Source organism: Nanorana parkeri, unplaced genomic scaffold, assembly GCF_000935625.1.
Source record: "Nanorana parkeri isolate BGI_ZX_2015 unplaced genomic scaffold, ASM93562v1 scaffold1318, whole genome shotgun sequence".
Taxonomy (NCBI): Eukaryota; Metazoa; Chordata; class Amphibia; order Anura; family Dicroglossidae; genus Nanorana; species Nanorana parkeri.
The window spans coordinates 369567-393569 of record NW_017307586.1 but is presented as its reverse complement, the minus strand read 5'-3'; the positions used below and the strand labels follow the sequence as shown (position 1 = coordinate 393569).

Below are 24003 nucleotides of genomic sequence, written 5' to 3'. Positions count from 1 at the left end.
CGTCAGAAAGCGGTAGTGCACACTAGACGGCTGGTACAGAAACGTTTCAAACTTTCACCAGCTCTAGTTTATGGGGTGCAGGGGCCCACAACAATGATTGGGCCCCGGGCAAGTGCCCCTTTTGCCCTGCCTTAAAGACGGCCCTGATAATTGCTCAAACCTGCCAGTCATCATTTGTGTGCACTGAGCCCCTCATGCACAGCTCAGTGCACAATCTCACCAAGGTCCTGTGCCGAGATGAAGTTATATCATTCTGGCCCGGCCAACCAAGAGGCCCAAGACCCTAAACCTGGAAGACCAGGTAAAGATGAAAGTACAGGTGACAGAGGAGAGAGCCTGAACTGCAGCGCTGGAGGGGATCGCCTGAAAGGTAAGTCAGCCCTAATGTGCTGATATGTTGTGCATGCTAGCACATTATGGCAACACCTCCTGGGGGCACAATATTTCAATTCTGTGTTGGAGATTTACTACTTCTTCAATGTCCAAGGTTCTGAAATGGGACATCCGACAAATAGGTGATGGTCAGTTGTCTACAAACTTGTGACCATATAATGTAACTTCAGAGGGTAAGAATCCTGTTGTCATATAGGGAAACCGTTCTATGGGAAAGTATTCTTTTGCTTGTCCTGTCATAGTTTTGGGTGGAATTCTTACTCAAACATGCAGCAGAAGATATAAAAGGAAACATATAACACAGCATAAGGATACACATTAATGTGCAAACTCAGGGCACCATCCTTTTAAGAGGTTTAGAGCCCAATCAAACGTGTGTGTTGTGGCAACACTCACTAAGATGCACACTAAGACATGTTACCGCAATGGGCGAGTTCTATGTGTAGTGTGGTGCGGAACCATTCATTGTGAATGGCACTCCAACACCAACGCACTGTACAGTAGAATACTGTACAACTCCTGCTGCATTTTTCTGGTGCTTTGTCAGTCCTTTAATAAAAAATGGGCTGCCCTAATGCAACACACTATAACATGCACAGTAATGCATGCACTAACACTCTATAACCAATCGTTTAGTGTGAATCAGCCCTCATTGTTGACCTCTGCCTAGTATTACTTTAACATGTGCTGTTTTTTTTGAGCTGCCTAATAACAGATCTTTTAATTTCTACAGATAGTACAGCTCCCACTGTTTTTCTGGCTCCCTGCTGCAAAACCTCCTTGTCGCAAAACCTAGTCGTGTCTCTGTCCCTATCTACAACTGGCCATTCACAAAACGCATTGCCGCAGGTGCTCAGAGTTGGGCTTTAAAAATTAACAAAATTGCAGAAAATAAACAATCAATTACATTTTGTGCATTACTGAATATTTCTTCAATAAATGTTTGTAAATCATTCAGAGGTTAACATTCATGTAAGACTGATGTTGCAGTTTTGGATTGTATTGGGTAGACTGAACCACCTGTTGGCTTCTAATATTTCGGTTCCACATTTACAACTCAATATGAAAGCATTGAATGTTACTTGCTAAATTTTACAAAGTGAAAAATATACAAATGTCTCCAGTAGGGTGCAGTGATGAAAACCACCTCGGAGAGATCCCCATGTATGCCGTTGGTGGAGAACAATACCTTCTGGGGACCACCTGTCATGTTTAAAAAATGCATTCCAGCAGGACTTGCCCTTTAATAAAACTAAACATTGGTTCTACAAATCTTGTGCCTTGCTAGTAAATATTGTTTCCTGTCTCTCGTCAGCTGGTAGGACTAACACAAGCTACAAGTGGTTTCGAATAGAGGTGTTAGATTCGGTGGAGATGGTCAGCACATATTCAGTGATATTATGTGTTTTTTTATCACAAGAAGGAATTTTGCACTCTGTGACTTACACACACAGAACAGATTCTGCTAGCATCAGACCAAGATGTTTTGTCAGTATATGCTAGCCGTATGGTCAATCACAATACAAAATGTCTAGGCACACATTTACACATGAATGCAATGGTGATCAAGGTGCAATCTCCTCCAAAAATTAGTAAACCAATTTGGGATTTTGCAAGGAAATGTCACACACATTTGTGAAATTAGCTGAAATTGTAGTAGTTTCTTTTATACAGTGTGTGCTTACACACACGTAAAATAATGTGTATATGTTTTAGTTTAGCTTGCTTTGTAACTTCTAAGAGTAACATCACAAATAAACATAATTCACACACATATACAGTCTATGTGCAGTAACTTAGCCCCATTCTCACTAGAACCATGTATTAACATGGGGTGCATGTTGCCACCAAAGGGCAGCCCACTAATTTCAATGGGCTACCATATGCACAGAAAATAAGCTCTTGCAGCAGGTTAAGCTGGATGCTTTGCACAGATTTTGAAGGCACGCTTTTGTGTGTTAACATGTATGTCTTGCTTGCCCCGTTTGGGGTGCCATTAAATTTACAATTCTGACCTGCTAACATGAATGGGTTAAATGATCCGTAGTACAACTACATATTATGTACTATGGATCATGTAACCCGTTCATATTAGCAGAGGATAATTGTGAATCTACTGCTGCAGTGCATTCTATATGTAGCACATATACAGTATATATAGAATGCACTGCAGCAGTAAATCGTTTTTTGTCTGAACAAGAAAAAAGCCCAGGCCCCGTCTTACTCACTGTTGCCTCGATCGCGGTGCCTCATGATTTTCCTCACACGATCGTCGGCGCTGATCTGGAGAGGAGCGTCGCGTCACTGCTGCTCCGGTGGGCGGCGCTCCAGGTGGGGATCCTAATTTAGGTGGCCGGCGACTGCCTGGAGCGCCGCCCACCGGAGCAGCAGTGACGCGATACTCGGCGCGACGTGGTAAGTTAAAAAAAAAAACATAGCGCAAGCTTCGGCGCTTTGTATCGGGGCATTTTGACAAGTACTTGTCACAATGCCCTGTATCGGTCCCGATACCGATGCTAGTACCGGTATAGGGACAACCCTAACCAATTTTATTATTTTATTGCACCTAGACAAAAACAAGCATTAACCCGCAGTGTGGGAGTAGCCCCCACTACAAGGGTTAAGAAACATTTTGCCCAGGGTTCTTTAAGACAGCAAAGATAAGACTGTTTAGATTCACTGAAAGTCATGCCATGGTCCCCTATTTTGTGAAAAATAGCTTCTATCTGATTTAGGTGTTTAGGTTGATGACAACTTCTCTTTAACAAGATTGCACCTTTTGGCACAGCTTTTGTCATAGCATGTATGTGCATTGCTGCATGTACAGACCCAGAGACACACAGATACAAATTAAAAAGCAATGAGACACGGACTTGCAAAAGATGAACATTTATTTTCAAAGCACACAGACAATAAACAATTCCAACAAGACAAATGGCTACAAAGCAGAATGGGTCTTATCAATCGTATTCTGTGTAATGGGTAAGACTAGTGAGGGTGAGTAGAATTTGATGATAGGAAGCCTTTAGTAAAGTATGTCATGCTTCAGCTTTAATTACACAGCAGAGATTTAGAAGCTTCTTTTCTCAAATCTGTTTACTGAACAGCACAGCAGAACAATTACAACAGGCTGTTTGGAGTTGACCTGAATGGACAAGTACACTGGTGAGCTCCTGTAAGTATAATATGATGTAATTTACTGCAAAAGGGAACTGCAAATCTTACCGTATATTGTAGCGCTGGGCATACGAGCAGTGCCAGATGGCATGCTGACATGATCAGTGACAATGATTAAAATACATAAAGTTCTACTGTGATATCTACAGAACAGACCCATTGCTTCTAAGGGATTAGTAATGTGACTGAAACTAATAACATTTCTCAGTGGCCTGCAGAAAAAAAAAAACTACCACAGAGCTCTTAGCCCATGATCCAATAGCAAAGGAAAGCATTACTGTAACATTGCCATATACAATGTTTCCTAATTCCATGTGTAGTTCTAGCCTGCTTACATTCTTTTTAGAGCAAAACCGTGTTGTATGCCAGCCAATGAAAAAGTCACACAACATAAGTGCCTGGACTATATAACCTTTCTTTGCCTGTACCTATTAACACGGCTGCTGAAAACCAACCAAATTATTCATTTAAATCTGTAGCAACTTTAAGTTATACTTCTATTTCTGATGCCCAAATAGATTACATAATATATATTACCTGATAAAGCCAAGGCTTATTCTTATTTGACGTTTACCATGATGATAGCCCATGCGGCCAGCAGGGGCCACTGGGTGCAGTTGTCGCTGTAAGAATAGTGCAGCCCCTGGCACCCCATCCCCTACCAAACTCTCATCTGCAGAAACATATACAGGATTATTAACAAAAGGGTGAAGAGTTTGGAGAAGGCAGGATACGTGAACAATCTAGGACAAAATAGTTGATGTGTAAAAATTCTCCAATTCAGCTCACTTTCCAGTTCAGTTATGTTGTCCTACATTGTTCACTTCTCCTGCCTTCTCCAAACTCTTCACCCTTTTGTGAATACCCTGTTTCCCCAAAAATAAGACCTACGCCGAAAATAAGACCTAGTTGTGATCACTGCCAGGGCCGGTGGTGTCATAAGGGGAAACTTGAAGAGCCGCGGGAGAGGTGGGAGAGAATCAGCGGTGCCAACGAAGCCAGCGCTAGAGGAAGTGAGGCAGCAGGGGAGGGAGCAGAGACGCATAAGCAGATACTTCCTCTACAGTGCCGGCTCCTGTCACAGGCGGAGTGATACCAAATGCACTCCACCTGTAAGGAATCGATGGTGAAAGCGCGCTTCGCCCATTCTGGTTACCACATTGCTCTTGGGAAGGCACGGCACCCCTGATTGCCCTGATCACCCTATTGTTAACTTTGCCATTTTTAATTATATAATTTGGATTTGCATTAACTTTGGATTGTTGTACATTAAAAAAGAAATAAGACCTACCCAGAAAATAAGACCTAGTGTGTTATTTTCGGGGAAACACGGTAACAATAATATGCAGTAATAAATGAACAGATCAAGGCCAAGGTCTTTCCATGAACCCCAATCATGACCAATGCCTCTACTACTAGTGTGTCCAAGACTGCTTTAAAGAGCCAGGGCTTGATCAGAAGCTGCAGTCAGCAAAAATAATAACCAGGAGGATGTCTTTTTACGAAGCAATTCACGACATTCCTTAATGGTTAGAGTTAGGCTTTGAACGTGTGCTTTGCGCCCATGCAGGGCAAAAGAGCAAACTGACCTTAAAGAGCTCCAGGCACATAAAAACCGAAGTCTTGCAGTGGGGCTGCCCCCAAAACAGTGCTTACTGTCTTATATTGTAAAGCGCTGCGTAAACTGCTATATAAATCCTGTATTATAATAATAATAGGGAGCTAAAATAACAGAGTTATACTCACCCGAACCACATTCCTGGCTGGCTGTTAGGCCCATCCCTGGAGCCTCTCTCCCCCTCTGCAGTGGTGGTCCAAGGTCCTGTGAATCATCAAGCCCTATACAGTGTATAGGATTTGAGCACGCCAAGGGACATTCAATCGCTGGAGTGGAGAGGAGACAGACTGAAGGGACCAGTCTTGGAGCCAGCCGGGATTGTGGATATTTGAGCTCCCTAGGCAAAATGAGCACTTAACCCTTGCAGTGCGTGGGTAGCACCACTGCAAGGTTTAATATTTAATTTTCCTGCTGCTCCTGCAGCTGCTTATACTTACTTTCTCTTCACGCCTTTGCTGCTCCACTCTTCTGTGTGAGCAAAGAGGAGGTCCTAGAGCTTACACAGCACGGAACACTGAGACACATACTCACCATAACCAAATGTACCAGCTATGTTACTAGGGATGCACAGATAGCAAGTACCGTACTTGGTGCAAGTACAGATACTTTTCCAGCTCCAAGACTAGAGAAAAACTCAAATGTTAGGAGGCAGCTGTCATTTTTAAGGAGCATTGGCTACGGGGCTCCTGCGATTTGCACGTCCCTGTTTTAATGTTTGATTTGTATGTATATATCTGTACATGTATTAGGGATGCACTGATACCATTTTGTCCAGACCAAGTACAAGATACCTTTTTTTTTTATTGTCATTTGACAGTTTTTCTAAAACAATACAGACTAATGATTTCAGGACAGTGGTGGAGCACCAGGACCCAGTCACAGCTGCAACCCTGGTAGTTCTTGTGAAAATTACAAGTATCTGCACTGGTATCTGTGCATCACTATATGTTACTTCACTTATCTGGCCAAGAGGAGCAACATCTGATCTAGAAAAGTTAAGTATATGCTGCTGGGGAGGGGGAATTAAAGTGAGCTTGCTACTTTGCCTTGCACAGGTCCAACACAGGCTTACTTTAAGTCTGCAGCTATAGTATTATCAAATGTTTGGTTCAGTAATATGTAGAACATTCTCACATTTACACCAGTGTATTTTTGTGTTTTCTATGGGATGAGTGTACAGAAAGTCACTGCTGCTACAGTGTCCTTCGATGCCCTAAGTACTGAGATACCTGGGTGTTGTGCAATGTGTTTTGACTATTCTAACAATGACAGAAGAAAAAGTGATCAACGAACCAGTTGTTGGCATTAAGTCGATGCATGTTTTGCTCTTCGGTGTTGGTTTCCACTGTGGCCTGGATGTCTTCAAAGTGACACAGCTGTACAGAGGTCTTCCTTTCTGACTCTAGGTCGGTGGGAGGACTTTCTTCCTTGTTTTCAGGAGTTTCATCTACTGTGCTGGATGTGTCAGTGCAATCAGTCCCAGAGAAAGTCTTCCCGTTGCTTGTGATAACACCAAGTGGGTCATCAAATGACATCACTAATGTACACATAACTACTGGATTTTAAGCAAGCTTACAGAAAATGCGATGGCCTCCTAAGCACTGCCTGAATAAGTATTTGCTGATGCTACTACACCTAAAGTATGCAGCTTACATTGATAATGCACTTCTAGCTAGCTGAACGTTTTCCTAGTGCTTCTAAAGGCTTCATCTTGCATTAGCGCTCGTCATCGTAGCATAAAATATTTATAGCTTGTGTTCTAAAAAGCTGCGTCAGCGTTAATGACTATGCCTGCTATCAGCCTATATACAATCTGCATTTAACTGGGACTTTGTGAGTATGGTCTGTGTACTTCTATACTCCCCAAGTGTAGTATATTACCATACAAGGGAGCTGTAATCCCTTTCCACAGTTTACAACTAAATTTGTTTTGTGCATCTCCAACCTCCGTCATCTGGTTAGGAAAAGTGCAGCTCTAGCCAATATTCTTCACACACAGATGTCAGAAAATCCAGCCACAGTAAAATCTTGGACTTGGATCAGGTAAAGGAGGTTTTCACTGTGAATAATAAAAAAGGGATAAGGTCACAGAAACTTAGACATGAATATTCTTGCCAAATATTTAAAATTTCAGATCAGTTAAGACTTTAGGGAAGATGACAATTCCGGATTACTTCTTCCAGGGAGAGTTCCTCATCCTCAGCTGAACCACGGCATTCCCATGTCCATCATCACATCTAAATTGTTCTCAGGAACCTGACATAAGGACATCCATTAAAGTAAACCAGTCAGCCATTCCTAAACTAAAAAGCATGTCTAAGACCTGAATGCCAAGCAGATATAAAATACACAAATTTAATGCAGCTCTGGTATGAGACATTCTTAAATGTTTTTTCTCTAAACGTAAGCAGTATAAGTATTTGAATCTGGAGTTGGTACCAACCTTGTGGTCCCTGTACAGTAGCTCTCTGTCTAGGAGAGGGGGAGGCAGCACAGTGATGCAGTGCAAGGAATAGCAAGAGAGATCAGAGTTAATTGCCGGTATTCAGCCGTATCGAGGAATTCAGCCCAGTAGAACCATGTGGAGGAAAATCTGGACTTCGTTCCCTTTATGAAGCTAGTGAGATCCTTCATATGTTTAATGTCATTTACCCTTTGAAGCCACTGTCGGATGGTAGGACACAGGATGCTTCTACAAAAAGGGAACACAAGCCCTCGCTGCATTTACTAAGTGGATTAGGATAGATCGTCTATAGCCCTTTATGGGGGCGATGACTGTGGTGCAGCAATAAAAAGGCTGGGTCCAATGTTATTGGTCGTTCGGTGAACTTTTGCATGATGTCTCTAACCTGGGTCCAAAAGTTCAAGAGCAATGGGCAGGACCAAGAAACATGATACATGTCAGCCAGAGAGGAACCGCAGCACCAGCAACTGTCTGATACCTCTGGGAAGATCCCATGGAGCCTATGAGGGGTTCGGTACCACCTGGTCAATATTTTATAGCCAGTTTCCTGGTATCTATTGCAGAGAGACAAATAACAACAAAGGTTGACCACAACCTAGGCTGAACAAGGACGAAGTCTTGGTAACCAAGACCATAATTGGAAAAGGATTTCAGACTTTTCCATTTGTAAAACCTGTTTTTAGGCAAAAGCAAAAGTGAGAAGTAAAGTTTATCTTACTGCCCACACAGTTTTAATTCAAACTCTGTACATGTATTATGGATGGGAGATAATAAAAAAAAAAACAACAACAACAAAAAAAACCCAGTAGAGTTGGATTAATGTCTGGTGGTTGGTATGAGGACAGTACTGACTGTAACCAGAATGTCTATGTCATCTGGAAATAGTGACCTAAAAAGCACCAGACTGTATGATGTGGAAATCTCCCAAAGCCTGAGGAGTACATCCATAGTGATGTGGGGAAAAAATACTGTCCCTCCAAAGGTTTAGACACGGTAGCCACACTGGTGGGAAATAAATAAAGGCTTTGCACCACTTTTCTAGCTCCATGGAGCTTTAAAATTTCCTGCGCCAAATTCAAAAAAGCCCTGACAGCAGTTTTGTGGCTTCACCAACACTTGCGACAGATCCAGGTAGTTCTAAATAGTGCCCCTATTTAAGGTTGTGACAGATTCAAAAAAAATTACCATTGCTTTACAGATTAGGAAAATGGTGGTAATTAAGACCAAATCTGAGCTGGCATAACGATAGATGTCAGTGATCAGATTGGTGCATGTATGTGCTTAGAAGCTGTCGTGAACCTGACAGCTTCCCGCCGATGACTCATTAGTTGCTAGGACACTACCGGCCACCAGCATCCTAGCAACCAATGCAATTTTCATTTTGCTAGAAACTTAAGACAGACCCCTGCCCCATTCTGCTGGCGGCCATGAGATTCCCTAGCAGGCTGCTGCATGTAAAAAAAAAAAACAAATGGGCCAGGGATGTTGGCTGATTAATAATGTCAGGCAGCGTCCCCACCGACAGCCTACTAGCTACAAATGGCGCTAACAGTGGGCGAAGCCTGATGAAAGAGCTGATCAGGTCTGTTCCCTGGGTTATTAACAGCAGGATAGTGGGCAGATTCCATTGCTAATAGACAGCCGGCTATTAGCTATGGAATCTGCCCACTACCTGTTATCAATAATTAGCCCTGTTGAGGCCAGTACAGTGTAGGACACAACCTTTACAACACTGAGCATTCATTCATAAAAACTCACTCAGAACTGTAGGGCTATGATCCATCTGCTGGGCTGTGTATTTACAAGCAGCCCCAACAGAGAAGTCACATAGCCCTACTGTGCGGAGTGAGATTTTACAAATGAATGATCAGGGCTGTCAGGCCAATATCATACACAGTACTGCCCTGGCAGTACCGATTGTTCATTCATAAAAGATCACACAGCACTGTGGGACCAGCGTTGTCACTCAAAACGCCATCTCCTTGCTAACAGTGTGGTCGGACAGAGGGAGGTAAACTGTCCAACTATGCTGCTTGGCAATGCAACACAGATTTGAATGCGACCAAGTGCTACACGCACTTGGTCCCCTTGCACATGAATTAAAAATAGCGAGACTTGATCTAGGAGATGGACCAGAGTCATTCCTCTTTCATTTAAATACCTTGTCATTAAAGAAATATAAAGGTTCCTTGTTGATACATCTTATTAATGCTGCAAGGGCGTGTATACCAGATATAACTATGTGTTGATATTATTATATTATTAGGATGTAAATGTGATACATGGAAATATTGTGTTATATTGACTTATGAAAAATTAAATAAAGAGTTTAAAAAAAAAAAATAGCGAGACTATTTCGCTACATAGATTATTTGCTCTTTTCTGAAAGGAAAGTTTTTTCTCCAAACTTATTTTCCTCTGAAAGGAGGGTGGGGAAGTTAATGTTTACCATAAATAATTCTGTCTGTGCTGTGACATATTTTTATCAGTTGCAAATTAGATTTGAACACATCTTTTTCCTAAAGGGTTAAAGCCTATCTCCAGTACAAAAAAAAGTCTTCTTGCAGTGGGGCTTCCCCTGCACTGCAAGGGTTCACTACTCGCAATGCCTAGGGGAGGTTTATAAATTACTTTGACTTACCTGACCACTACTCTCATTGGCTCCAAGACCAGTGCCTGCAATCTCATTCCCCCTCTGCTCCAGGCAGTCAGAAGACCACTAACAATCATATACAATGCAGGGCCCACAGGCCTCCATTAGTATTTTTCGTTATGTTGTGTAAATAGAAATCACACAGCTAACATATGCTAGGGTATTCTCAAACCTGGCCACAGACATGGAAATACACTTTAAACTGACTCTTCCAAACTTTTTTTAAATGACACAAGCGGAAGTACCTGAATTTGACTCGATATCAAGCTTTTCCCATCCCCTATGCAGCTGCAGAGACATGAAGAGGGAAGGGTGGGACTGGGAGCCGATCAGGCATGCTGCATACAAATATACAAAGAAGGAACAAACTGATAGAACAGAGAGGAATGAGCAGAGAGGAATGAGCAGAGGGATGTCCTCATGAGTCTGCTGCTGATCTATCCAATCAGAGGGCTGTGGGTCCACATACTGCATATGATAATTTGCAGGCAATCAGTAGTCTCTGCCACAAGCTGTCACTTGCTTACTAACCATCTGCTGCTGTCTCCATCACACAGTATAAAAGACAACCTCCTCCTTTTGTATCTCCTTTATGTTCCATCAGCTGTAATATTATGTTACTATAGAAACACTTAGACAATCATCATTCTATATTATTATACAGTATCTGTAGTTAAGATTTTAAGGTGCTGGATAGGTACACAGAGTATAGAGACGTACAAAATGACTACAATACAACCCCATAGACCGACGTCTGCTAATTTAATAGCACCTATTCCGCCTTGATGCTATTTGGTGGGGTGCCCTCCTAATAGCATAACCCTAACCCCCTCGCCTTCCACGACCACCCCTCCAACCACCTCCCCACTGTCACAGTCACAGACAAACATCAAACACAAAACACCGAGGAACACACCCCCAGCTCGCCATTCTTCATCCTTCTCCATCCGCAGCCCAATACACAACACCCTGACGTCAACAACATTCCTCGCTTTCCATAGGCGGAGCTGCCTGGAAAAGATGCAACAACTGAGAACGAGGCTTGAAACGCAGTGGTGTCCCACGTGATACAATTACAGCCAATGGGTTTCTAGCAGCTTGTGTCGGTCGACAGAGGGAGGGCAGGTGAGCTGACAGGTGACCGGAAAGGGCTCTGGTGGAGACGGAAGTCGCAGAAGTTAATATTTATGGTACATCATGGAGAAGCCACCGATCCAGCAGGGAGTGGTGTGCGGGCCGTGGGAAATGAAGGACAGGCTGGGCACTGGAGGCTTTGGGAATGTCTGCCTTTTCCAGAACAGTGTATGTATATCATGAGGTTCGTTGTGGGGAGGGGCAGCAGTGTGTAAACTTTGTACAAGGGTGTCAGCCATGGAGCCCTGGTGGTGGTCTGCGCATATCAGTGACATGGGTACTATTAGAGGGACTTTCTCAACAATTTCTTTTGGTTTTGAATAAATAGATATACATATCCTGGTCTGGGTGTAGATCCCCATATTGTGGGTCAGGGTAGGGAGGAAGGTGGCACATATTGTGGGTCAGGGTAGGGAGGAAGGCGACGCATATCGCGGGTCAGGGTAGGAAGGAAGGCGACACATATCGCGGGTCAGGGTAGGAAGGAAGGCAACACATATCGCGGGTCAGGGTAGGAAGGAAGGCGGCACAAATCGCAGGTCAGGGTATGGAGGAAGGCGGCACATATCGCTTGTCAGGGTAGGGAGGAAGGCGGCACATATCGCATGTCAGGGTAGGGATAGGCGGCACGTATCCCAGGGTAGGGAGGAAGGTGGCACATATTGTGGGTCAGGGTAGGCAGGAATGCAGGACATATCGCAGGTCAGGGTGGAGAGAAAGGTGATATATCATGGGTCTGGGTAAAGAGAGAGGCGATATATTGACGGTCAGGGTGGAGAGATTGGTGATATGTCAGGTTAGTGAGATTGTTGATATATCAGGTCAGATTAGTGAGGGAGGCAACATATTGAGGGGCAGAATAGGGAGGAAGGCTGCTCATTGCAAGTCAGGCTATAGAGAGAGCACCTGCCAAGAAAAAGTAAGCTGAATTGTACAGGTGGTGGTATCATGGGTTGTTTGATGAACTTACTTAAAAGACCCCCAACAAACAGAAGACTGTTTACACTTGCTTATGTGGAATCTTGACTCTTGCAGAACCGAGTTGTTGACAAAATCTTCATAACTGACCATTTTGGAGCGCTGGATGCCTGGTTCCCTCTCCCTCGTGCCTTTGTCACTACAGAACACATTAAGATGTTACAGGAAACAGTAGTGACATAGTGACCAGGGGGGAGGCGTGTAACCACAGTATACTGGGGGACCAGGTATCTGACACACCCAGAAGTGTCAGATGTGAAGACACCACCACAACTTTGCTCTTCCCACGAGTGAAGATCCCACAAATAGTCTACGGGACTGGTAAATATAAAACTCCTATTTCGCACAGTCTGGATTTTTTTCCAGACACATGTCATTACTAATAAACAGTATAATTACCGCTTTAAATGTTTATAAGTACTGCTTATAAATACTGCTTTGGAAAATACATCTATGATACTCCGCGATTACATGGTTATGTTAGGTTGCGGTGTCTTCTATTGTGACATTTGGATCAATAGATCTTTTTTCAGTTGGCGTTAGATGTATACTTTACAAAATCCCAGGTAGCCTATGACAGGTGGCACCTAACTTTTGAGGTTTACTTCCAAAAAACTTGAAGTGAACGTCAAAGCTGGATCCTGAATTCCATATTAATTAGTCCACTACTACTTTAAAACCTATCTATCTAGATTACCCCTAGCTGTTATATTATCTGAGCAACTACAAAGGCTGTCTGATTCTTAGCTGTCATCATCTCTGGGTTTACTCCAGTTTTTTCTACCAGAAGACACAAGCGTGTCTCTGTCATAGGGCACAATAGACTGATATCCCATTGCAGTATGTAAAAGGGTGCTGGAATGACGTGTGGTTGGCACCACACAAATTGAATTTCAATAGTCACCTGCACACCGAGGTCCAATGCATCCTTTTATTTATGGCCGATACACATGGCATCCCAAATATGAGCACAAACTCATATGAGCTCATACTTGTGAAGCCATGTGTATCTTGTGTAAACAAAAGGACGTATTGATGCATTGGACCTCGGTGTGTCGGTGGCTATCTCCTCTCTGTCATTGGGCAGGCACAATCAGCTACTCAGTGCCTAGGTCTGCTCTTTGATTCTGTTCTGTGAAACGGTTCCCACTGCAACAACTGTGCCATCCAGAAGCCAGGGGTTAGGATAGCTGGGACACTAGGGCCAAATTATTGTAACTGTTATTGTTAATCTGTTGGATCTGTGTCATAGCCAGGGAACTAGCATTTTCAGTAGGGAAAGTCAGCAGACTTTGGCACTATAGGATCTCTTTAACACAATTACTGCAGGCTTGTTTATATGTGTATCTAGGACACGGGAAATATGTACCTGCCTGCATTGTGCAGACTCCTATGTGCATGATGTTCTGTTTCTTTTTTTGCATAGTGACATTGAACATGTCTCGAAATACCACAGATTCTTTTGTAAACATTAAAGTGATGCTAAACTCAGGAGTTAAATCTTAAAAATGCATTCAACTACCTTAACTATTAACAGAAAAGTAGCTTATTTGTGTGCCACTCAGCTGTAGATCCTTAAATCATCTCTGAATTCATACTAACACTGTCCTTCCTTCTGGAGGGTGGCTACTTTTGTTCCCCCATGGTCCCTGTGTGTGTTGTAAAGTAGCCACCATTCCAAGCTCACTCCTGTGATGGACTACAAACTCATGTTTAGTTTACTAATTTGTAATGAGATTGTAGCCCATCACGCGAGCAAGCTTAGAGTTGTGGCTACTTTTACAACACAGGCAGGAACCATGGGTCTCTACTCCCCGTCCAGCAGAGGAGGGAACTGAAGGAGAAAGTTCTCCTTCAGGTCCTCGTCTGCTGATTGACAGCAGGCAGTGGGTGGGTGCAATAGCCAGCCTGCTATTGCAATTTTAAATATCCAATAGCAGGCTGCCTATTGCTCCCAGCCGCTGGATGGGACACTCCCTGGCAGTTGATCAGAAGAGGGGGCAGCGAGAGGGGGGCACAGCGGCTGACGGTGGTCTCTCCCCGCTGGGCGCTGGCAGCAGTGGTCTCTGTCCCATCCTATCCCCACTGCCTCCGCTGATACAGACAGGGAGAGCAGTGGGGATCGAAGGGGACACAGACCGCAGCAGGCTCCCAGTGAGGAGGAGAATGGGGGGGAGCAGTGCTGATGCGGTGGTAGAGGCGGCAGTGGGGGGACAGTGAAGGGGCTGACATAAGCCCAGGCGCCAGGATGCAATTTGTAGTCACCCTGGTGCCTGGGATTTGTTGTGCCCTGCATTAACATATCAAATGACCATATATCATTACCATATGGAGAGAAAAAATATTAGTTCCTGAAGAAATACCTTTTCATTTTTCATTATGTGAAAAGTTCACTGCAAACCTTCTCCCGGACCTTTCGTCTCTTTCCCAAGTTCTAATATTGGGACTTATATCTGGGGTCATGTATCAGGTGGCGTGTCCTGACCTCCCTTATCAGCTGCTATACATCCAGCATACTGTATCCTGCTCCCATGTATTTGTGAAGCCTGAATAAAGGGTAAGGTTCTTTTATTTACAGGTGGTTGTCATTTGTTACTGCAATAAATTGTATTTTCCTGGTGGTAGTTTTATCGACTAAGTCTATTGTGTGCTGATTATATTTTCAGAATGTGTGTATATATATAGATTTCGCAAATAAAATATTGGAATCTTCTTTTGAGAAGCAAAGGTTAGAGTTGGATGACGGTTATGATATGTTTCCTTATTACTTTCAGGAAGTTGTGAAATAGTCCCTAAAAAAATATTTGAGATGGATTGGTGAGTACAAATAGTGGAGATCAGCTCTAAGGCCTTGTTCACACCAAATGCAGACCAGATCTGCATGAGTTTCTGCACACACAGTGCAGTGGGTTGGACCACGTTTTTTGATGCGTTCCTGGTCGTTTTTGGTAAAAAAGTTTTTTTTCTTTTTTTAGTTTAAAATGGGCTTTCAGTGCATTCCAGGGCATTTGAATGCGTTTTTGATGCGTTTGCATGCGTTCTAGAGCAGCTAAAATAGGGCTTGCTGCAGTTTTTTTACCTGCTCTGGAACGGAACGCTGCAATGTGAACTGGAGCTAAAAATACAATTGGAATACATTGGACGCAGTTTTGCTCCGGTTTGTAACTGTTCTGCTCCTGGAACGCGCTTGGTGTGAACAAGGCCTAATGGTGGCCACACACCTTAAGATTATCGGACGACACTTTTCGTACGATTGTCGTATGGCGGCCCCATTATACCCCGATTTATCGCAAGGTTCAATTAGCCGTAATTTAAGAAAAGCACCTGGACGAATTGTGGTAATCAACCGCACGTATTTTCGTTTGCGCATGAGCAGTGTAGATCGTACGATTTTTGACGTACGGAAACGCCACTAACCTTGCAATAATCGTACGATCGGCCAAAGTTTTCCAACATGCTTGAAAGTCAAAAGTCGTACGATTGTACAGCATTTGCGGTTGCACACTGCCCACACACCTTGCGATTATCGGACGAAAAGTCTATCCTATGATAATCGTAAGGTGTGTGGCCACCTTTTAGAATGACGTACTGGGTGACCTGATGATACAATCTGAAATTGATGTTTCCTGCTTAAGTGAAACCATGAAGCTCTGGGAGAGGAGTCATCGCAAAGAGGATGAGAGCATTTGGGGATTTCTACTTAAACTGGGAAATCCCCTGAAAACATTGAGTGTTCAGTGAATGATGAAAGTGTGTGATTTTTTTTTTTTGAACAAGAAGAATCACCTAAACTAAAATTTTTCTTGTCTGTTTTACAGGAAACTGGAGAACTGAAAGCAATCAAATCATGTCGCCTGGAGCTGAGTGTAAAGAACAAGGAGCGGTGGTGTCAGGAGATTCACATAATGAAAAGGTTTTGCATTTGTCATACATTTGTTTACTATATGGTCAATTTTAGCTGTACCTGACATAAGTGTGTGTTGAATTAATTAACATTGTCACCTTTCAACTTCTAATGTATCTTTTAATACATTATTTAATCGGCTTTCTTCAGTTTAGAACTTTGCTGCTTGGGTGATCTTCCACTATGTATCTAGAAATCACCTCTATAGTCCTAAAATCACTTTTGCCATTTGAAATGAATGTAAATCACTGTGAATGGTCATAAAAATGAAACTGAAGCCAAAACGTTAGATTTGTGGAGAGGGATTAGAACACCTGTCAGGTTTTTCTTGCTGTCTGTGTCACCTTCGGGAAGATTCAGTTGCGCTTTAAAGTGTTTTTCCACCGGTTTTATATTTGTTGCATGTTCCCATTCACATAGAATAACTTAAAAGAAAATTAAAAATGGCTGCTTCCATTTTACTTGCTTTTTTTCTGCAAGAAGCTTTTTTTTCTAAATGGAATTTCCTTCTGAAATGCGAAGGGGGTGGGGAAGTAATGTTTACTATAATTAATCCTGTGCGTACTGTACTTGCAGCTCCCATTATCGGTTGTAAACTAGATTTGAGTGCTTAAAGGGTTATAAAACCCTCCGTTTTTTTGCATACATCTACTGATAGCAAGCAGTAGATATATGCAAAAACTTAAAAGAAGAAAACCTGCTTTAAAAGAGGTTAATACGTACCTGTGTCTGCGCCGCGCGCTCCTGTCCAAAAATCTGATGAATCTCGGGCGGGCGCATGCACAGTTCACATTTACAGCCAGGAGACGAGGAGAGACGCAAGGTAAGTCTATGGATACGTGCACCCGCATGCAGACACCGTGGGACAGGAAGTGCCAGCAAGGACAGAGGAGTCAGCGCTGGATCGGAGACCCGCAGCAGCGCTGGAGAGAAGGCTGAAAACATCAGGAAAGAAGATCGGATTAAGAGACATCATTTAAGGTAAGTGCTAACATTTGGGGGGAGGGGAAAAAAATGATACTTTAATGTCACTTTAATTCTGCCCAGAGGCCTGGTCAACCAAAATATCTAAAAGGTAAGAAATATCTTTTTAAAAATTATTGTTTTGTTCTGCTTTGTGAATAGGAACACAGAATAAACATATGGTGGGGTTTGCGCAAATTTGACTGCAAAAGTGGAAATGCCTCTGTCCTGATTACCTTTTAACCACCTGCACAGCTCTCCCTGCTGCTCCTTACTCAGGCCACAGCCACCACAAAACCTGGTGTTTACTGGTATAGGGAAGCATGTTACCTCTTCCCATGATGCAGTGCTCAGGTCTAGCAGCCAAAGGTCACATGACAAAGGGGGCAAAATCATCCACCCTCTGTAGGTTCCAAAATCTGGTATATTTTGTGGCAGAACACAAGAAGGAACAGAGGGAATGCTCTGTGTAGGCGAGTATAACTGGGTTAGAGGATGGGATGGACTTTAAAGATACCCTGTCACTTTGCTGTGAATGTGCAAGGTGACAGGGTCTTTTTAACACCTTTTGCTGCCAAGCCCTCCTGGATGCCTCAGGTGGCCACACCATTTGTGCAATTTTACCCATTGTTTTGATTTTCTATTGCTGCGTTGCTAGCATTTGTAAAAGAACCCCCAAACCATATATTTTCTGAAAGCGCAGGACCGGTAGAATAAAAAGATGGTGCTACTAAATTTGTAGCTCAGCTGTTCTTTAATGCCGCTCGATCATCGTGATTGAGTGGCTCGCTCTTCCGCTCCCACACCCCCTCCGGCCATTTCTATTCGAATCCTTGCTGCCTCAGCCCATATCAGTGGCGGAGAGCAGCAGGAATCCATGGAGACACAGATCCTTACCTGGAGCAGCTCCAGGTAGGGAGAAGATGCTGCAGGTGCCGGTTTGCGGCGGGGGGAGGTCCGCCTGGAATTTTCATTAATAGCTTGTCAGCCACTGATGACAGCTAATAATTTAAAGGGGACCGCCAGGGGAACTGCTCTGACATAAGTTCATGGTCGCTAAAGCAACAATGCGCTTGTAGCAGAACGGTAAATGCCACCGACGTAAGGCATAGTGACCTGCCAGTCTGGGAACAGTTTTGTTCCGCCATATGCTTTTATGTTGGTGTCAGGGAAAGGGTTAAAGCATTCCAGTGGCTATAAAAAACAAAAAGCTTACAGCAGCAACTGGTGGCTGATAGCATAAGTTCTTACTTCACAGCTACCCGAACTTTTTTCAGTTTCTTTGCTTTATAGGAATGGAGATGCCTCCCACAACATTATACAATTTAACACCTAGAGCCACCTATTAGCAGACCCAGACATTGCCACATGCCTCTTCAATCACAATAGCAAAGTTACTACTTCTGTATTGCCGTCGCGAGGCTCTGGGTAGCTCTGAATGGAGAATTTCTGAAGCAGAAGGCATGTAGCTTTAGGACTCATTCACATAAGCGCAGGGATTCGGGAAACAAAAAATGGCTGGATAACTGTTCCTGGGAGCTGTAAGGGTTGCATACATCCCGCCTGTACAAATAAATGATGATCTGCGGCTGTATACTGGTAAACGCTGCTCTGAGCATATACTAGCAGAAAGGTACGGATTTGTCCCTGGAGGCAGATGGTCTGTTCCAAGGGGCGTACACCCATATCTGTACATAGGTATACATTTAGAGCAGCTTTAGCCAGTGTACAGCAGCAGCAGCTTGTCATTGATATGTAGAGCTGGGCTGTATACAGCTCCTGTGGCTCCCATTTCACAGAGATCTGGAGGATTTTTTTGCTACACAGACCTTTGTACCCGTGTAAATGAGCCCTGATTCTATAACTTTTTTGTTGCCATGAGATCAGATTTAAAAACCCTACTTTCAATTTTTTTCTTCAATTTATTATGTTTTTATTGTATTAAGCTGCTCCCTTTTGTTTCTGTTACAAAGGACATAAATGCTCCATAAATGATTAATGGTTTCCACCATTGCCTATGGTTGCTATTCATAGCACTAGGTAGTTATTTGTTGACAGTTCTGCTGCTATTTTTTCTTATCTTTTATAAGCAAATTGTAATTTGTCCTACACAGATTGACCCATCCTAACGTTGTTAAAGCTTGTGAGGTGCCACCTGAAATGGACTTCATGGTAAATGCTGTGCCACACTTGGCAATGGAGTACTGCTCTGGAGGAGATCTACGTAAAGTGAGTGCTACCCTGTAGATTTTCAGGAACTTGTGTGCTCATTGCTGAAGTAGTTATGAGATAAAACATGTTTGTCCAGCTGTTTAGCCAGTTAAACATTAACCTTTGAAAATGAGTTGAAGGTAAAATACAACACACCTATTTTATTGTAAACGGCACTAGAGCCTACATTGTACTGTCATTCTTTAGCATAAGTGAAAACTGTAAATGTCATAACTATGCCCTCATTTATTCTTGTTTGCTCTTTTCCAGCTTTTAAGCAAACCTGAAAACTGCTGTGGGTTAAAGGAAAGCCAAGTTTTGAATATAATAAGTGATATAGGTATGTAACACCTTTTAGATCCTTTAAAGTGTCGGTCCTAAATGCCTTAAAGCCCAACTCCATGTTTTTTAAATAATCAAATATAATACATTTTGAATAAGAGATAACAAGACCGTAAACAAGCGGTAAGGTTAGCCTCCAAGAATATTCACAACAAATACTTCAGAACAGCATACATACCACAAAGTTGAAGTCAATCAGACTTCTCCAATTTCATCTGACCATCTCTCTCCAGAAAGAAGGAAAAGAGTTCCCATGCAAGCAGGGAAAAGAAAAGATTGGAAAGACAAGAGCCAGGAGGAAAAGAAAGAGTGTGGGGGGGAGTCGGGAAAACACTAGGCGCAAATGCCAGCCAGGGAAAACCGCATAACCAAGAAGTAGGTTGTTTACAACCCATACAGTAGATATGCTTTTAAAATGATCAGAGCTGGTAAAAGCAATCCAGACACTCCGCGTAGAGGTATATTGTTCAACCTATTATGAAGATGAGCCGTCAGTTTCCCCATATGTAGCAACTGGGTGAGTTCAAGAATCCATTCCTTAACTGAGGGACGGAGAGTTGGCTTCCAATGCCTTGGAATCACCATTCTGTTCCAAGATAGAGCCTGGTAACGGAGAGAGGGGGACAATTTTTGGCTTCGGCTGAAGTTGGAGGCTTGTGACCTGTTTATAAATGTCACAAAATATGTCCCCATTAGGCAGATACCATGGGACACATCCACCAAATGTATAACATAGCTCCCCTGTTCATGCCACACCACCATCAGCGGTCTGAGGACTCAGGAAGTATCTTCTGGAGGGAGGTGGGGCCCCTTAACTCCAATTGTTTAATACCCCCTGCACGGCCCCCCTGCACTTAAAATTCAAAAAAACTATACATTTTAATCCTGCAGCTTTCAGTCTGTTCAGTGGTCTCCTGGGTTCTTCCTTTCTGGCAGAACAATGTGCTGTCCTTATTCCTGGTCAGCACTATGATCAACTAATGAGATGTGATTGCTGCTCTCTCCAGGAGTACTGTGAACTCAGGCTGGTGTGATAATGTGCCCCAGTAGAGTATCTATGACAGCCTGGGCTTGCAGGAAACGTGTTGGGTGGTGCTGAGCGTTGGATTGGAGTTTGGTGAACTCACCAAGAGAGTGAAGAGACATCACCAGTTTCTCCCTTTTTTTTTTTTTTTTTTTTTTTTTTTTTTTTTTTTTCAAACCTGCTGGACTGTTGTTTTTCTTTATTTCTTTTCTTTTACAAAGATTGAGTTGGACTTTAAATGCTCAGATGGCATTCAATCTTCTTTGCAGACTTTCTCAGGGAAGAGTCATTTTCGGACAACTCAGAACAATCAGTCAGACTTCATTCTCTGACTTTATTTATAGGCAGGTTTGAGAATGCTATTGTTATAAGTCTTCTGTGAATGCTCTTACCCTCCGACAGTGTCATACATATGGACTGTTTTTTTAACCTAAAATATATACCCTGTTTCCCCGAAAATTAGACCTACCCCGAAATTAAGACCTAGTACCATTTTTGGGAATTGCTAAAATATAAGACCTACCCTGAAAATAAGACCTAGTTGTGACCATTCCTAGGGCCGGTGATGGCATAAGGGGGAACTTGAAGAGCTGCAGGAGAGAATCAGCGGTGCCAGCGAAGCCAGCGCTAGAGGAAGCGAGGCGGCAGCGGAGGGAGCAGAGCCGCATAAGCCGATATCTCGTCTATAGCGCCGGCTCCTGTCACAGGCGGAGTGATACCAAATGCACTCCGCCTGTGAGGGATCGATAGTGAAAGCGAGCTTTGCTCATTCTGGCCAGAGATTGGTTACCAAATTGCTCTTGGAAAGGTATGGCACCCCTGATTGCCCTGATCACCCTATTCTTAACTTTGCCATTTTGGATAATTTAATTTGGATTTGCATTAACTTTGGATTGTTATACATAAAAAAAAAAAAAAGACCTAGTGTGGTTTTTTTTTTTAGCCACAAAAATATAAGGCAGTGTCTTATTTTCGGGGGAAACACGGTAGTAATAAAAAAATATCTTTCCTGGAAAATAAGTTTTGTTCTTTGCATAAATACGCTCAAAATGATTATTTAAGGTGTCTTCATATCTCCTGCTTTTAGGCGCTGGTATTCAGTATCTGCATGAAAATCGTATTATACACAGAGACTTGAAACCAGAAAATATTGTGCTACAGGACTGTAATGGGAAGGTGAGTCTTGCATTCTGAATGAGAAAAGTACAGATGTCCATAAAACCTGTAGCACTCCTTTCCGGAAATCCCAACATGTTAATGGGTGCTCGAAATGACCGCGGATGGCTCCGCACACAGTACAATTTTTTAAATAGAGATGTCCTCAGCACACCAGCACGACAAAATCCAAGTCAGTGCAATTCCATTTATTGATGTCACTCAGAATATATATATTCTATCAATGAATGGATTTGCACTGACTTGGATTTTTTCGTGCTGGTGTGCTGATGACATCCTTATTTAAAGCTGAATCAGAATAGGATATATGGAAACTTTGTATGATTTGGCTCACTGTGTCCAGACCTATTTATGTACAACTATTTTATGGCTAATAAAGATACCGGGTCTTGTACTAGGAATGCATTATGGACTATTGCTATATACAGTATTTTAGTTTTTAAGTTTGCAAATATGTATTTTATTTAATTTTTCATTGTTTTAATGTTTTCAATAAATGTTTGTAGAGGTAGCATCTGTTAATTATTCTCATTACCTATTCTTTTGCTTTTAGACTGTGCATAAAATTATAGATTTGGGGTATGCCAAGGACCTAGATCAAGGAAGCCTGTGTACATCATTTGTAGGAACCTTACAGTATCTGGTATGTATACCATTGTTCTGTTTTATTCCTTTTAGATCACTTTAGATTCCTTTTAATGAGGTACTCTTGACTGACACTAATTATCCTGGTCTACAGAATCTCATGAATGGCATTCAGCTGTTGATAATAGAGTTGGACTGCCATAGAAAAATGTAATTTGCAGTCATGTCTATCATTTTTAGATCTCTGACGACATTCTTGAAGCATACTTATTACAAGTTAATGTAATGCTTTCCTTCAACTTGCTAGCACATGTCAGCATCCCAGCTTCATAATTGCTATATACAGTAGGAGACTGTAGATATAAATGTGGATTGTCATGCAGTTTCTCATTTCTTTGGAGTTCTGTTATTTTTACAAGCTCTTCCTAACTGTGCATGTATTCTTAAAGCTAAACTATGATAAGCTGCTCTTGGATTGTATTGCTGTATAGTTTCAGAGCTCCCCATGAGCCCCCCTAAACCTGAGGCTCTCCATTATGCCATTTTTGTCCAAAGCATGAATAGTTGCTCTCTGCCCACAGCCCACTATCACTTGCTGCTAAATGTCACAGGCAGTCTCAGTAGCAGGCTTATTAGGGAACATGCCAGAGCACAACCTTCAAATTTATTTCTGAACTTTCATACTGGAGCACCCCTGTGCGTCGGGGTGTCTGCAAATAACCTAAAGAAGTATGCATCCACTTTGAGGTGGCTGCTTTACAATCTGCAGATTAAATAAATACTTCTTAAGATGTCACAAATACACTTAAAGCTGTGGATCCCTGGAAGGTAAACACTTTTTATATTTCCTTACCCTTATTATGCTTTAGCATTATGAAACCATTCAATTGGAGGGCTTTGCCGCAAAACCTACCCACACTTCAATCCAAATATTTTAATATGACTTTTTAAAGTGGAGGCCTTTTTTAAATGATATGTTTTTAGGATTTGTAATGATGTCTGCTGAAATTGTACAGTCTGGTTATTGATAGCGACATTATGAATATTATTATTATACAGTGCACCATTACATGATTTTAAGCAGATCTGTTTTACAAGATAAATTTTTACACCATTAGAGAAATTGAAGAAAGTGGGGATCAAAGAGAGGGCAGGCTCACATCTAAAGCTATTCTGCAGTGTTGGCATTAGTTATTCATTCAACAGTTGAGCATTTCATGTAGAGAATTAGCCCAGCCTGAAACTTCTTATAGCTTTAGCATATAGTAATAGATACTATCTAGAACTGTGTTATGACAGAGAAAATAATGCAGTTTATTTCTACCTTTTTATCCAGTAATTTTTCAAAATCCTTACCGTGTTTTCTGGATTTCTAGTGATT

General features: G+C 42.4%; 1 protein-coding gene across 1 annotated transcript in view; it reads left to right on the top strand.

The window, feature by feature from the left end:
• Nucleotides 1–11442: 11442 nt before the first annotated feature.
• The window catches only part of CHUK (conserved helix-loop-helix ubiquitous kinase), a 36651-nt gene continuing 24090 nt past the window's right edge, over nucleotides 11443–24003 (top strand). Inside the window, exons 1-6 of the mRNA XM_018569289.1 lie at nucleotides 11443–11607; nucleotides 16236–16330; nucleotides 19399–19513; nucleotides 19766–19835; nucleotides 21949–22037; nucleotides 22591–22680. Of these exons, the coding sequence (XP_018424791.1) occupies nucleotides 11503–11607; nucleotides 16236–16330; nucleotides 19399–19513; nucleotides 19766–19835; nucleotides 21949–22037; nucleotides 22591–22680 (564 nt within the window). The 5' untranslated portion in view covers nucleotides 11443–11502. The remainder of the gene's footprint in view (nucleotides 11608–16235; nucleotides 16331–19398; nucleotides 19514–19765; nucleotides 19836–21948; nucleotides 22038–22590; nucleotides 22681–24003) is intronic.